This window comes from Diuraphis noxia, unplaced genomic scaffold (genome assembly GCF_037042655.1).
Source record: "Diuraphis noxia isolate RWA-SAM2 unplaced genomic scaffold, SU_Dnox_SAM2 contig0001, whole genome shotgun sequence".
In the NCBI taxonomy this organism is placed as follows: domain Eukaryota; kingdom Metazoa; phylum Arthropoda; class Insecta; order Hemiptera; family Aphididae; genus Diuraphis; species Diuraphis noxia.
In genome coordinates this window covers 98,751,039-98,764,337 of record NW_028301711.1, presented here as the reverse complement: position 1 = coordinate 98,764,337, position 13,299 = coordinate 98,751,039, and the positions used below count along the sequence as shown (strand labels likewise).

General features: G+C 29.8%; 1 protein-coding gene across 1 annotated transcript; it reads right to left on the bottom strand.

The window, feature by feature from the left end:
* Window positions 1-5,618: 5,618 nt before the first annotated feature.
* Window positions 5,619-8,274, bottom strand: LOC149062711 (uncharacterized). Its single transcript, XM_089215238.1, has 2 exons — window positions 8,088-8,274; window positions 5,619-6,457 (listed from the first exon to the last, which is right to left on the bottom strand). Exons 1-2 carry the CDS (start codon window positions 8,272-8,274, stop codon window positions 5,619-5,621), a joined length of 1,026 nt encoding a protein of 341 aa, XP_089071364.1.
* Between the last annotated feature and the right edge of the window lie 5,025 nt (window positions 8,275-13,299).

Sequence of the window (13,299 nt, the reverse complement as noted above, 5' to 3'; positions counted from 1 at the left end):
TTACATATGATTGAGGCACAATATTGAATAAATATTTTTAGATAATGTCAAATAAATATATAAATTTGGTTCATTCAATGTTTATATAATCTTGGGGAAATATTTAAAAACGTATCCTCAATCAATAACCAATTTTCTACAAATATTAAAATTTTTATATATTTAAAAATTAATCATTGTTTAATATTAAGTAAATGTTTTTTTGTTACTTGGGTATATGTTTGTTTTTGTTTAGATATTACATAATCTGTATAATTGTTTATTAATTTAAATTTTAGGAAATTGTATGTTACTGGTATTTTTATAGGTTCGTATTCCGTTCCATCTACACTTTTTATGTACATTGTACATTCTTTTTGTAAATAATATGTTAATGGTACTTCTACTAATTCAATGTCAAATAGCGGTGGATCTCTTATCATTATACATTTGATTCGTACTAAAGCTATGTTACATGGTTTTGCTAAAGGTAATTCGAATTCGTCGTCAAATTCACCCGATACATTTTTAATCTTTACATTCTCCTCATAACTATACGAAATTGTTGTTCCCACCACATAGTCTCCAATCGCTGTTTGTTGTCCTTTGACTGCCCATATGATCATTAATCTATAATATTATCAATTTAACTTATTATACTTATTTATATCTTATAATTATTCTTATTTCTAAATTAGTGTTTTTTTTTACAAGTTAACTTTATCTAAATAATACAACAAATCCTCTGGTTTTGGTACATGACCTATGTAACTTATCAAATCCCTGCAACGATATCTATTTATATGTCCGTGATTTTGTGTCATGTCATACATAAATCTCGTTATGTTTCGTATAATTATTTCTAATTCTTCTTCCGAGAAAACTTTGTTTAGCATAAAATTTGCCCTTTTTATGTGTTCTAATAAACATTTAGGTATTTGATTCTTTCCCACAGTACTGGTATCGTGTTCCCCAAGTATAATTCGTTTTTCCAATTCTATCACGAATCTTTTGTTCCTATTCCTACAATTAAAATAATAATTTTTTTTTTTTTTTTTTTTATGTCAATTTTCCTTAATTCTATTTATCTTAAATTTATATATTTATATTTGCTCATTATTATCGTAATATTTCTTTACATCATTTTTGTGTACCGTCACTTGTTTTCTGTTTCGTAAAATAATTATATTTTCCGTGTCTAACACGTCTAAAACTTCATATGGTCCCTTCCATAAAGGACTTAATTTATTTTTTTGTGTATTATCTTTAAGCAATATTAAATCTTTTACGTTATAATTTTCGTTATGCTCTTTTTTATCGTATTGTTTTTTCGATTTTATTTTCCTATTAATTAATCTTTCCCTAGCAACTTGGTGTGACAATTGCAATTTGTATTTTAAATCGTAAATATAGTCGTCATAATTATATCTAGGTCCTGGATTACACTTTAATTTAACTGGTATATCGATTTCTCTCCCGTATACTAACGCATATGGCTGATAATTTGTCGCCGTGTGTTCCGTTGTGTTATATACAAACAATGCGTATGGTAATAATTTATCCCAGTTTTTTAAATCTTTATCTACGTAATGTCTTAGATATTCGGCTAGTGTTCTATGTGATCGTTCTAAACTACCGTTTGTTTGTGGATGGTAAGGACTCGAATTTATTTTATTTATTTTTAATAATTTGCATACTTCCGCGAAAATTTTACTAAGAAAATCTGTACCCTGATCTGTCAAAATTGTCTCTGGAAGACCGTGGACACAAACAAATCCTTCTACGAAAGCTCTCGCTACATTATTTGCTGTATGATTTTCAAGAGATATTGCTAACGAATATTTCGATAAATCGTCCATCATTGTTAAAATATACGTATTTCCTGTTTCAGTGGTTAATAAAGGTCCTACAATATCTAAAAATATTTTTTCAAATGGTTTAGTACTTGTCGTAGTAATGACCATCGGACTCCTATGGTGTTTATTTGTATTTTTGTTCGTTTGACACGAAGGACAATTTTTTATATATTCTTTTACTTCTTCCTTTAAATTTGGCCAATTAAATTGTCTTTTTATCTTTTTTAATGTTCTGTGTATTCCACCGTGCCCCCCTAATTTAGAATCATGAAATTGTTTAAAAATTATTAATTTTTCTTCTTTAGTATATTCTAATTTATAACAAATTATTATTTCTATATTTGTATTACGAAATACATATCGAATCATCGATCTCACTTTAGCCCATTCTAACCCATCTTTCCGTCCTAGTTGGTTCATAGCTAGTTTACTTAAATTATGTTTCTGACAAAAATATTTTAAATTTAACAATGCTAAATGCATATTTTCATATGTTGTTAATTGTTTTTCTTTAGTTTTTGTTATTAAAAATATTATATACCTATTGTTCGCGCCATTGAGCAGCGCAAACAATTATTGGGCCACAGCTGCGTACGTTGTCTCCCTGTCGGCTGTGATACTAGTGATATGCTCTTATCAAGCTGATGGTGAGCGGCGTGCGTAGCTGTAACGGTATTATGTTTTTTGTATTTTTGTGTGTGCTCTCATTAATAACTTATTTTTATTCAACCTTTGAGCCTTTTCTGTAATAGATAATGTTTCCAGTGCCACCGAAAGTCAGTGTCTAGCTTTTATTTTATTTCATGGTGATACTGCATGAGTATACTTCCCTTTCATTGGTCACTATATTTTTTCATTACAAAGTTTAGCAAAGATCTCAAGTTTTTATATACGATCGGGTTGTTCTTTTCCGCCTCTCAAGCTGTATGTTCATACTCAGCTAGTGGTGTTTCATTTTTTTTTCCTGTGGTTATTCGTGTTACCATTTGTACATCAAAGTTCCTTTTTTTTTATATATAATCATATATTGCTGTTGTTTTACTTGTTGTTCATCATCACGTTACGGTCAAAGGTTCTGTAAGTATCAATATTATCAATACTACAAAGTTTTAATTATTATTCCCCGATTCAGGGCGGTCAAGACACGCGCTTACAGAACCACGTGACCATTTATACCACTTTGTGTTGTTTTGTTTGTGGCGAGTTGTTCGTGAACTATTCGTTGAACTGGTGGCCCGTTGGTCGTACGTTCTCGGGATTGTCCCACATTTTATTTTATATTGTATTATTTTTTGATTGTACAAGTGTGGGCATCCCGAGACGGTAGCGTTTTGGTTCGAAGCCGCCAACGGACACCAGTTCCCAGGTAATAGGCTGACGAGCCTCAGTATTATTATTTTTACTATTATTGCATACATATTATTCATTGTTGAGCCAGTAGGGCTATTCATATTTTTTATACTCATTATTATTATTACCATTATTATATAATTTTATATAGCCGCTTATGGCAGAATTGATTCATTATACTGTTGTGTTGAGCCAGCTTAGGCCAACTATTATTATATACTTTGTATAGCCATCGAAGGCAAAATTCATTCATATCTTTATATACATACATACTCATTGTTGAGCCAGTAGGGCTATTCATATTTTATTTATTTATTTATTTTTTTTATATATACCTATATTATTGTTATTATTGAGTCAAACAGGACTAATCCTATTTTATATATCAATTTATTATACATTATTATATTTATGCAATCAGGCATTTATATGGATATAGTTATTTGAATTTATTATATGATTTTTTATCCTTATATCATTTAGCGTACCGGCGTACCTGATATTATTTAATAAAGGACGCCCATTGCGCCAACACCTATCTTCATGTTTAAACTTTACGACATCGCCTAAGTCTTTATTTGCTTTTAATATTTTATCTTTCCCAAATTTTTGATTTAGTTCGTAATTAATTCCTGATATAAAATTATAATATTTTTCTATCTCTGATACTATATGATACTCGCTTGGCGATTCTAATAATTCACCGTGTACTTCTTTTACGTTTTTATTTGTTATCATTATTGTTTCGAATTTTTCTAAAAATGTTGCGTAACTTTCTTCTTTAATTTCGTTAATATTATACATTCTGCTTAATGCGTCTACGTTCGAATTTTGTACTCCCGGTTTATATCTAATTTCATAATTATATTGTTCAAGTTCAATACGCCATCTCGCTAATTTGGATAATGGATCTTTTAAATTAAATAACCATGATAATGGTCTATGATCAGTAAATATTATAAATTTTCTGCCATATAGATAAGGTCTAAATTGTTTTACTCCGAATATTATTGCCAAACATTCTAGCTCTGTCGTTGAATAATTTAATTCCGATTTGTTTAATGTTCGTGATGCATAAGAAATTGGTAAGTCACTCCCTATTTTGCCTTGTGATAAAATTGCCCCTAGTGCTTTACCACTAGCATCGGTTGTAAGTATGAATTCTTTTGTAAAATCTGGGTATTGCAAAATTGGTTCTGAACAAAGTATTGTTTTTAATTTATCAAAAGCTTAATGGCATTTATCATCCCAATTAAATTTTACGTCCTTCTTTAAAAGATTTGTCATTGGATTAGCTATAGAACTATAATTATTTATAAATGTTCGGTAGTAACCGCTAAGTCCTAAAAAACTTTTAATTTGTTTAACATTTTTCGGTGTCGGAAAATTCATAACTGAAGTAATTTTATTTGGATCTGGTTTAGGCCCGATGCACACGTGCGTTTTTCGCCGCTGCGGCGCCGCAGTTGTTGAATACACACCATTGCGTTTTTGTTGCGGTAACCGCACGTCATCCAGTCGTCAGAGACGGCCTTCAGCGTGGAACATCACTTAGTTAGTTTTTAGTTGCCATTGAGTTACCAACTATGGAGGTTTATTACAAAAAAAAGGCAATTTTAGCTTACTTGGTGCACAAAAAATATGTACGGACGTATGATAGACGTTACTGGGTGCATCCATTCACAGATTCTAGATTATTAAGAGGTGAATTTTATACTTCATTTAGTGATATGAGAGAAAATCCAGAAAAGTTTTTTACTTATTTTCGAATGAGTGTTCGCTCGTTTGACGAACTAGCAACAAAAGTATCTCCAAAGCTAATCTCTCAAGACACGTGCATGAGACTCTCTATACCACCACTAGAAATGATTGCAGTAACTTTGAGGTAAGTTAATTCTATTGATATTATTTATTTGCGTAAGTAAGTATTAAATGTATATAATATAATATAAAAACTAAAAACTTAAAGATTTGAAAATTGTATCATGTATAGAAAATGCTTGTATAAACATTCTGTGAAAATTGCATGTTTCTACGTTAATTAGTTTTAGAGTTACACCAATATCTAAAATCGAATTTTTCAAAATTTGGTTTTGCGTAAAAATTCCCGTTTTTTTAATTTTTTTTTTTTGTTTTTCCCGGTAAGTTTGAAAACTATTGGGAATTTCTGTTTTTTCTTATACAATATAACACATAATGTGTATATATAATATCATCTTTTTTTATAAAAAAACATTTGAGGTATTATAATATTTTAATATAAATAATAAAAATAACATAATTTGTATAATATACTATATAAAAGGTATAAACGTGAAAAACATATTTATTTACTTTTTAAATATATGGGGTTTAACATTACAAAATATAGGTACACGTAAGAGAAGTATAAGTAATGTACCAAATAAAATAATATTACTTTGTTAAATATTTTTAATTAATGTCAAGACTATCTTCTTCACTAACACTGTGATTGATTCCAATTGATATACTCGTACATGGAGATGTAGGATTGGAATCCATCCCATAGTTATTTGATTGAGGAAGTGGAGCAGAATATGTGCCAGGTTGAGTATATCTTGGTGGGCTTTGTTGCATGTTATTTGATTGAGGAAGTGGAGCAGAATATCGGCCAGGTCGGGTATATCTTGGGGGGCGTTGTTGCATGTAATTGGGAGTTTGATTTTGGTATGATGGAATTTGAGTAGAGTAGTTTGATAACTGTGATGTTTGATTAGCATATAAATAATCCTGATTAATTTGTGGATAACCATAGTTTTGTGGCGGTAAAGTTGCAGCCCTCATCCGTTTTATAATATTTAGTACCTCACAGCGGAATTCTATTTTCTGGTCTTCTGTTAAATTTGCAATGGATGGCAATATGCTGTCGAAAAAAGACCTGTCTGGATTTGGTTCTGGAGCTGGTATTGTTAAACTTTGACTCGGAATAGGAGTGTTTAGATAATCTATTAAAGATGACTCTAAGTCGTGTTTGCGTTTTTTTGATGAACTGCTTTGTGTGTATGAGGGAGGTGTTTCAGCTTCTTCGTTAGATTGGTTTGCTAATAATTCTGTATCCTCCTGTTCGTCGTTCTCATAAAAACTACTCTGTGTATTGGTTGTGGCCCCGGCTGTTAGTAAAAAAGATAGCTGACGATCATAAATGTAACGTCTCCCAAAGTTGGAACCCTGTCCTGACGTCGTTTTTTTTTTTTTTTTACTTTTAATGTAATTGTCTTTAATGTTTCTCCACTTTTTGATAAGTTTTTCACCTAAGAAAAATAAATTTATATAATTCGTGGAAGTACACAAGTGCAATTTGAAAAAGGTGGGTAAGTGGATGTCGCTCTGCTGTATAGTATGTTACAAGTGGGTCATGGATATTTTATGTTATATATTTTTAGATTCTGAGCGGAGCGAAGAATGTATTGATTTTAGTATGTTGTGTGTTTTTTAATTTTATATTTATTTTTTGTGTCTGTATACACGAGAACTTGTCGAAATAATGCTTCGATATATGAGTATGATTATATGAGTCATAATTTCATTACAGGTACTTGGGAAGTGGATGTGATCAGATAGATTTACATTTAACTTATAGGATAGGACACTCAACTATTGGAAAAATTTTGAGAAGAGTTTGTGGTGTTATATGGGAAGTACTACGATCTGAAACATTTCCTGAGCTGAAGGAAGAACAATGGAGAGATATAGCTGATGGATTTCAAAACTACAGTCAGTTTCCCAATTGCTTAGGGGCAATCGATGGCAAACACGTTAGAATTCGTAAACCGAAGATGAGTGGGTCACTTTTTTATAATTATAAAAATTATTTTTCAATTGTTTTGCTCGGCATCGTAGATGTAAACTACAAGTTTATTTATATTGACGTTGGCGCCTTCGGTAAAGAATCTGATAGTACGATTTTTGAAAAGACAAATTTTTATAAGGCACTTGAAAATAATACACTGAACATTCCGAAAAGCCAACCCCTTCCAGGTACTAATATAAATATGCCTTACACATTTATTGGTGATGAAGCTTTTTCCCTTTCGTCGAACATCATGAGACCTTACAGTGGAAAAGTATTGTCTCATAAGAAAAGGGTGTTTAATTACAGACTTTCCAGAGCTAGGAGGTATGTTGAAAGTGGGTTTGGTATAATGTCAAATAAATGGAAAATATTTCATAAGCCCATAAATGCTAATTTGGATTTAGCCATTCAAGTGGTAAAAACATGTTGTTCACTTCATAACTATGTTAGAGTTAGAGATGGAATCAACATACAAGATGTCATGAGTGTTACAGGATTTGTTGATGCAGAACAAGATGGAGGAACAACAAGTACAACTAACCAGTATATTCAAACGAGAAATAAGTTGGCTGATTATTTTGTGTCGGATGTTGGCAGTGTTCATTGGCAAAATAATTACATTTAAGAACTTTTTTTTAATGTTATTTAAATTATAACATTATAATTTATACTATATTTAAATTTGGTTGAATCAGTAAATTTAGGTACTGTCATAATATTTCAGGGAGTTTAAATTTACATGTACAATTGTTTTTATAAAATATTTGTTACCTTTTTTAATATAATATAATATAATATAAAATATGATGGGTAAGAGAAAAATACAAAAAAATTATAAATTATAATATAATAGTTGCTAATTGTATAGTTCACCTAAGGATTTACTTAATTTGTCAATAACCATATGTTTATTAATAATATTTAAAAACGTCAAAATTTCGACAGTTTTTCATAGTTATAAAATAGCTATCAATTATCATAGTGTTTAGAATACTCTGTAAATAAATAAATTAATAAATTTGAAACTACAAAATAATTTGTGCATTTTCGAGATTTTGACGAATTTTAATGATATTACGAATACTTACATATATCATTTCTTTCTTTGTCGTCCTTTTCATCAAACGATGGAAAAAAATTCTGACAAATGCTTATCCAAGCACTTCTTTTTTTGGTCCTATCGTGATAATTTTCATCAGCGATGTTCCAAATTTCTTTATGACTTTTGACTTCACCGATCAACAACACAATGTCAACATCGTCGATTTCGGACATCTTGCGTGGAAAAATCGGACGTGTGCATGAGTCGATATACAACAATGTACTACTGAACCGGATTTGCGTGCGCGGTGCCGTTGCGGCGACGCTGTTATCTGCGGCAGACACCAAACGCAGCGGTGACGCAGCGGTGCCGCAAGACATGTGCACTGCACGATTTGATCACACATTAATTACGCCGTATTTGCGGCGTCGCTGCGGTACCGCAGCGGCGAAAAACGCACGTGTGCATCGGGCCTTAATTCCATGTTCTGAAATTATATGACCTAAAAATAAACATTCCTTTTTAAGAAATTCGCATTTATCTGGTTCTATTTTTAAATTATGAATACGTAATCGTTCGAATACATCGATTAATTTTTTATTGTGATCATTCAAATTTTTTCCATATATAATTATATCATCTAAATATACGAGACATTTTATACCTATTAAACCTGCCATCACATTAGCCATAGCCTTAGCAAATGTACTTGGTGCGGACGCAAGTCCCATACTCATACGTTTATAATGATAGTGTCCTTGACTTATCGAAAAAGCTGTAAGTTCACTAGAATCTTTAGATAACGAAATTTGGTGGTACCCACTCTTTAAATCAACAATGGAAAAGAGTTGGCACTGTCCTAATTGATCTAATATTTCCGTAATATTTGGTAAAGGGTGAAATTCATTTATAGTTTCATCATTGAGTGCTCTAAAATCTATAACTATTCTAAATTTTTCTTTTCCCGACGCATCAGATTTTTTCTTTACTAATAATAGTGGTGCATTAAAAGGACTCATAGATTTTTCTATAATATCATCCCGTTCCATTTGTTCTATTTGTTCTTGAATTATTTTTTGTTGTGAAAAGGGGATACGATACGGTCGTTTATGAATAGGTGGAGTGTCTTTAGGTATTTTAATTACGTGTTCCGCTGCTGTTGTTATTGTTAAATAATCATTTTCTAAATGAAATATGTCGGCATATTGTTCACAAATTTTTATTATCGATTTGCGTTCTTCCGAATTTAAATGATCGCTCCTAATCAAATTCCTTATTTTATTTACGCGTTCATTATTATTTTGTATATTATTTATTTCATTAATGTCAGTGTCAATGTCGTATTCGTATGATATTCTATTAACTTGACCTACTTTTATATCCTGTCTCGCCTCCGATATATTTAACACACTTATTATAATTTTCCCGTCCCTGACTGTATTATATATATTAGCACAATATACATCTGCTGATAACTGTTGCTTATTTATTAAAATATTTTTATTATTCATGTTTTTATCTGCAATGTTAATCGATACTATTGTTTCCGTTCTAGGTTCTAAACTAAAACATATTTTATCATCATTTATTTCATTATTATCTTTTATTGTTAAAATATTATTTGCAATATCTATAACTGCATTATTATCTACTAAAAATGTATGTCCTAAAATGTCATCGCCTTCAACCGGAAATTGCTTATTCACTACTTGAAATTCTGTTATAAATTCTTTTTTATCAATTATTAATTTTATTTTTGTTTTTCCTATAGTCGGTACTATTTTTTCATTTATCCCTTTTAAATATATTTTCTGATTTTCGTCTATTACCGTTTTGCCTATTAATTTATTTATTTTAACGATATTTAAATCGCTACCTGTGTCTAATAATAACTTAATTGTTTTTGTACTAAAATTAGGTGATTCTATTGTTACGTGATTATTATATATTACGGTTGTTACATGTAAACATTGTTTAATGGCGATTCTGCGTCTATTATCTCCTGCACCAACCTGACGCCCTGAGTTGGCACCATCGAGTTTTTTGAAACATTAGAATTATTCCTTTCATTACGTAATTTAGTATAACAGTTTACAATTTCATGTCCCACTTTATTGCAATAGCAACAATGTAGTTGTCCATCATTATTATTAATTGTACGCATATTATTATTTGCATTTTGTTGCCTATTATTGGTACCGAACTGTCTATCGTTGTTTTGCCTTGGTAATCTACAATCTCTTGCTAAATGACCATTCTTCCCACAATTATAACATGCATTATTATTATTATTATTATTAGCTGTCATATTCTGATTATTATAACGCTGATTATTATTATTAGCAAAATTTTGTCGTCCATACCCGTTATATCCGCCACGATTAAAACTTCGATTAAAATTATTATAACCGTTACTACGTCTGAAATTATTATTATTATTATTGTTATATCCGTTATTCTGACCACCATAGTTATTGTTACCGCGATTAAAATTTTGACTATTATTATTTTGTTTGAAATTATTTCCCGATGTATTACTATTTCCGTTTAAATTTTGTTTTTCTAAATCTTTTTGTAATTTTTCCATTTGTAAGTTAGCATTATGTTCCATTTCCTCATCTTTTGCGAATTGCATAGCAGTTTCTAACGTTTTTGGATCCCTAGCTTTTAGTGCTAAATTTAAATGTTTCGGTAAACCGTTTACAAAAATTACTAATGCTTGATTTTTAAGTTGTTTTTTATATACTTTGCTTTCTTCTTCTGTCATATCTTTCGAACCTTCCTTACATAATTTATAAAATAATTCCTCAACTCGTCCTGCGAAACTGGTTACGTCCTCATTTTCTTTCATACGCGCGAAATTAAATCCTATTGTTAACGTTCTCTCAGATGCTCTATGTTCAAATGCTCCCTTTAAAATTGATTTTATATCCTCCCATTTTTCTGTGTCTCTATATTTTGTTGCCTCTAGTGCATTACCTGCTAATTTCGAGTTTATCATTTTTATTAATAATGGTAAATTACTTTTATCTACCGATTTTACCACGATATCACATGTATTAATAAATTCTGATACATTCTTTGCTCCTGTACACACCGGAATCAAAGCTGTGGCTTTATCTATATCCATTTCAGCCATTGTTTTTATTTTTTTCGTTCGAGTTATGTTTGGTAATTGTACGTGTACTACCCCTTTGTCAGTTCGTAATCCTGTTCGTTTTTTTATTGTACTATCACTATCACTTGCTGGACTTGAAGACTTAAAAGTTAAATTTAAAAATTCTTTATCTGTAACTGCTCTTAAATATTTTTCCCTATCACAATCTTGTGAATATTTATACTCTTCTGGTATATCTAAATTAATTAATGTTTGTTCTGTTTTAACGATATTTGTATTTGTTTGGACTACTACAGCCCCCTCGTTGTTGTCTACTTGAACACCTACGTCTCTAGTTTCGTCGTCAGATGCTACTAATATGCTTCCTGTCAAAATATCTTGTATTTCCCCTGAATTTTTATTCATCAATATATTTTTTAATCATTTAAACTTTGAAAAATAATTTTATTTATTTCATAAAAATAACATTTATTCTTCCCTCAATAACTTTCTAATATTTATTCTTATTTATTTATTCAACTATATATTTAATATATTTTATTTTCTAAATACCTTTATTCTCAACTTCGATTTCTATACTCAATATTACTTTTATTATTTATTCGATTCCGTAACACGTCATTTATTATATTATAAAAAAATCGTGTTCCGCGATGCTTTCGTTTTTTATTACGTATTTATTTTATATCAGTTTTACTATAAACTGCACTCACACTAACGCATTAATTATATCATTACTACTATTAAATATTACGCCTCTATGTTATAATTATTTATCTTTTGGTTAATTACTCCAAATAAAATAATTAAATTAACTACTTATAAACTTATTTATTATTATTTTTATTAAATCTTAATTAATAATTCTAATTCAAATTTATTTAAACTATTATAACTTATTATAGACTACTTTAATTTATTTATTATACTATTTTTACTTAATGTGGACTATATGTATGCTATTATATTTATCTAATATTATATACTATTTAAAATTAATTCGAACCGGTTCTAAAATTACTTTCTTTCACTTCAAAATTTTATTTCTTATTATTCTCAAATTATTTCTCTATACTTCAATTATTCATTTACCATTTATCATTTATCATTTATTATTTATTCATCATTTTTCTATAATTTCCTTTTTACTATACATTCAATATCTATTATTATATTATTAATCAATAATATTCATTAAACGTATATATATTATCTGAGTTTATCATTTAATTTATATTTATATATAAAAATAATATATTTATGAATTTAATGTTCTAATGGTGGTGTAGGTGCACACACCAAAAGTGTTTTATACGATAGATCCTAAAAAATCTAAAGGAGACGCGACCCCACAAAGCTTACAAAAACATTCTCTTAAATACTACACAAAAAATTATAACTCACAATACTGTTGTCTTCGTATTTTGGTTCATCTTGACTGAAGCTGATTTTCCTGCGCTATCGACTGTTGACCTCTACGTAGATTCTTTTGACCCTCGGAGTTGTTGGAAAGTGATCAGTTCCCCAACGGTGATTCTGTCGAACTGCCTCCGTGAAATTCTTGACTCGAAGTTGTAGAATTTTTCAAAATTTTCGAAAAAATTTATTTTTTGCGAAAAATTCTGCTTTTTCTCCTCTTGAATTTTTTTTTGATGTTCTTCTTAGGGTTCCGTACTCGACTGCGCCAGATGTAGTGATCACGTCGCCTACAGGTATCAGTAGTCAAGGATGATGTTTGGAAGGTGACTCTTGAGTTAATTACACAACGTAGAATTCTTCTTAATTAGATTAATTGTTTATTTATTGTGGTAAAACATATATTTATTTATAACATGAAAGCTGAATGTAAGTTAAGTATTCTGAATGATAGAATAAATTCGGTTTGATTCGAATATTTTCTAAGTTCAAAATATTGTTTATAAGAAATTTTCTAAGTCCAATTAATTAAATTAAACAACAGACTGGCGTGAAGCCAGTTGTATTTCGTGTACGTGGGTAGGTACTGGGTATTTACTTTTCTAAGAGTATTATACCGTAATATTTTAATTATTATCAATTTATAATACTAGTAGTGATATAAATAATAAATATAAAAAAAGCGGGTAAGTCGTGGATGTCGCTCTGCTGTACAGTAGGTAGG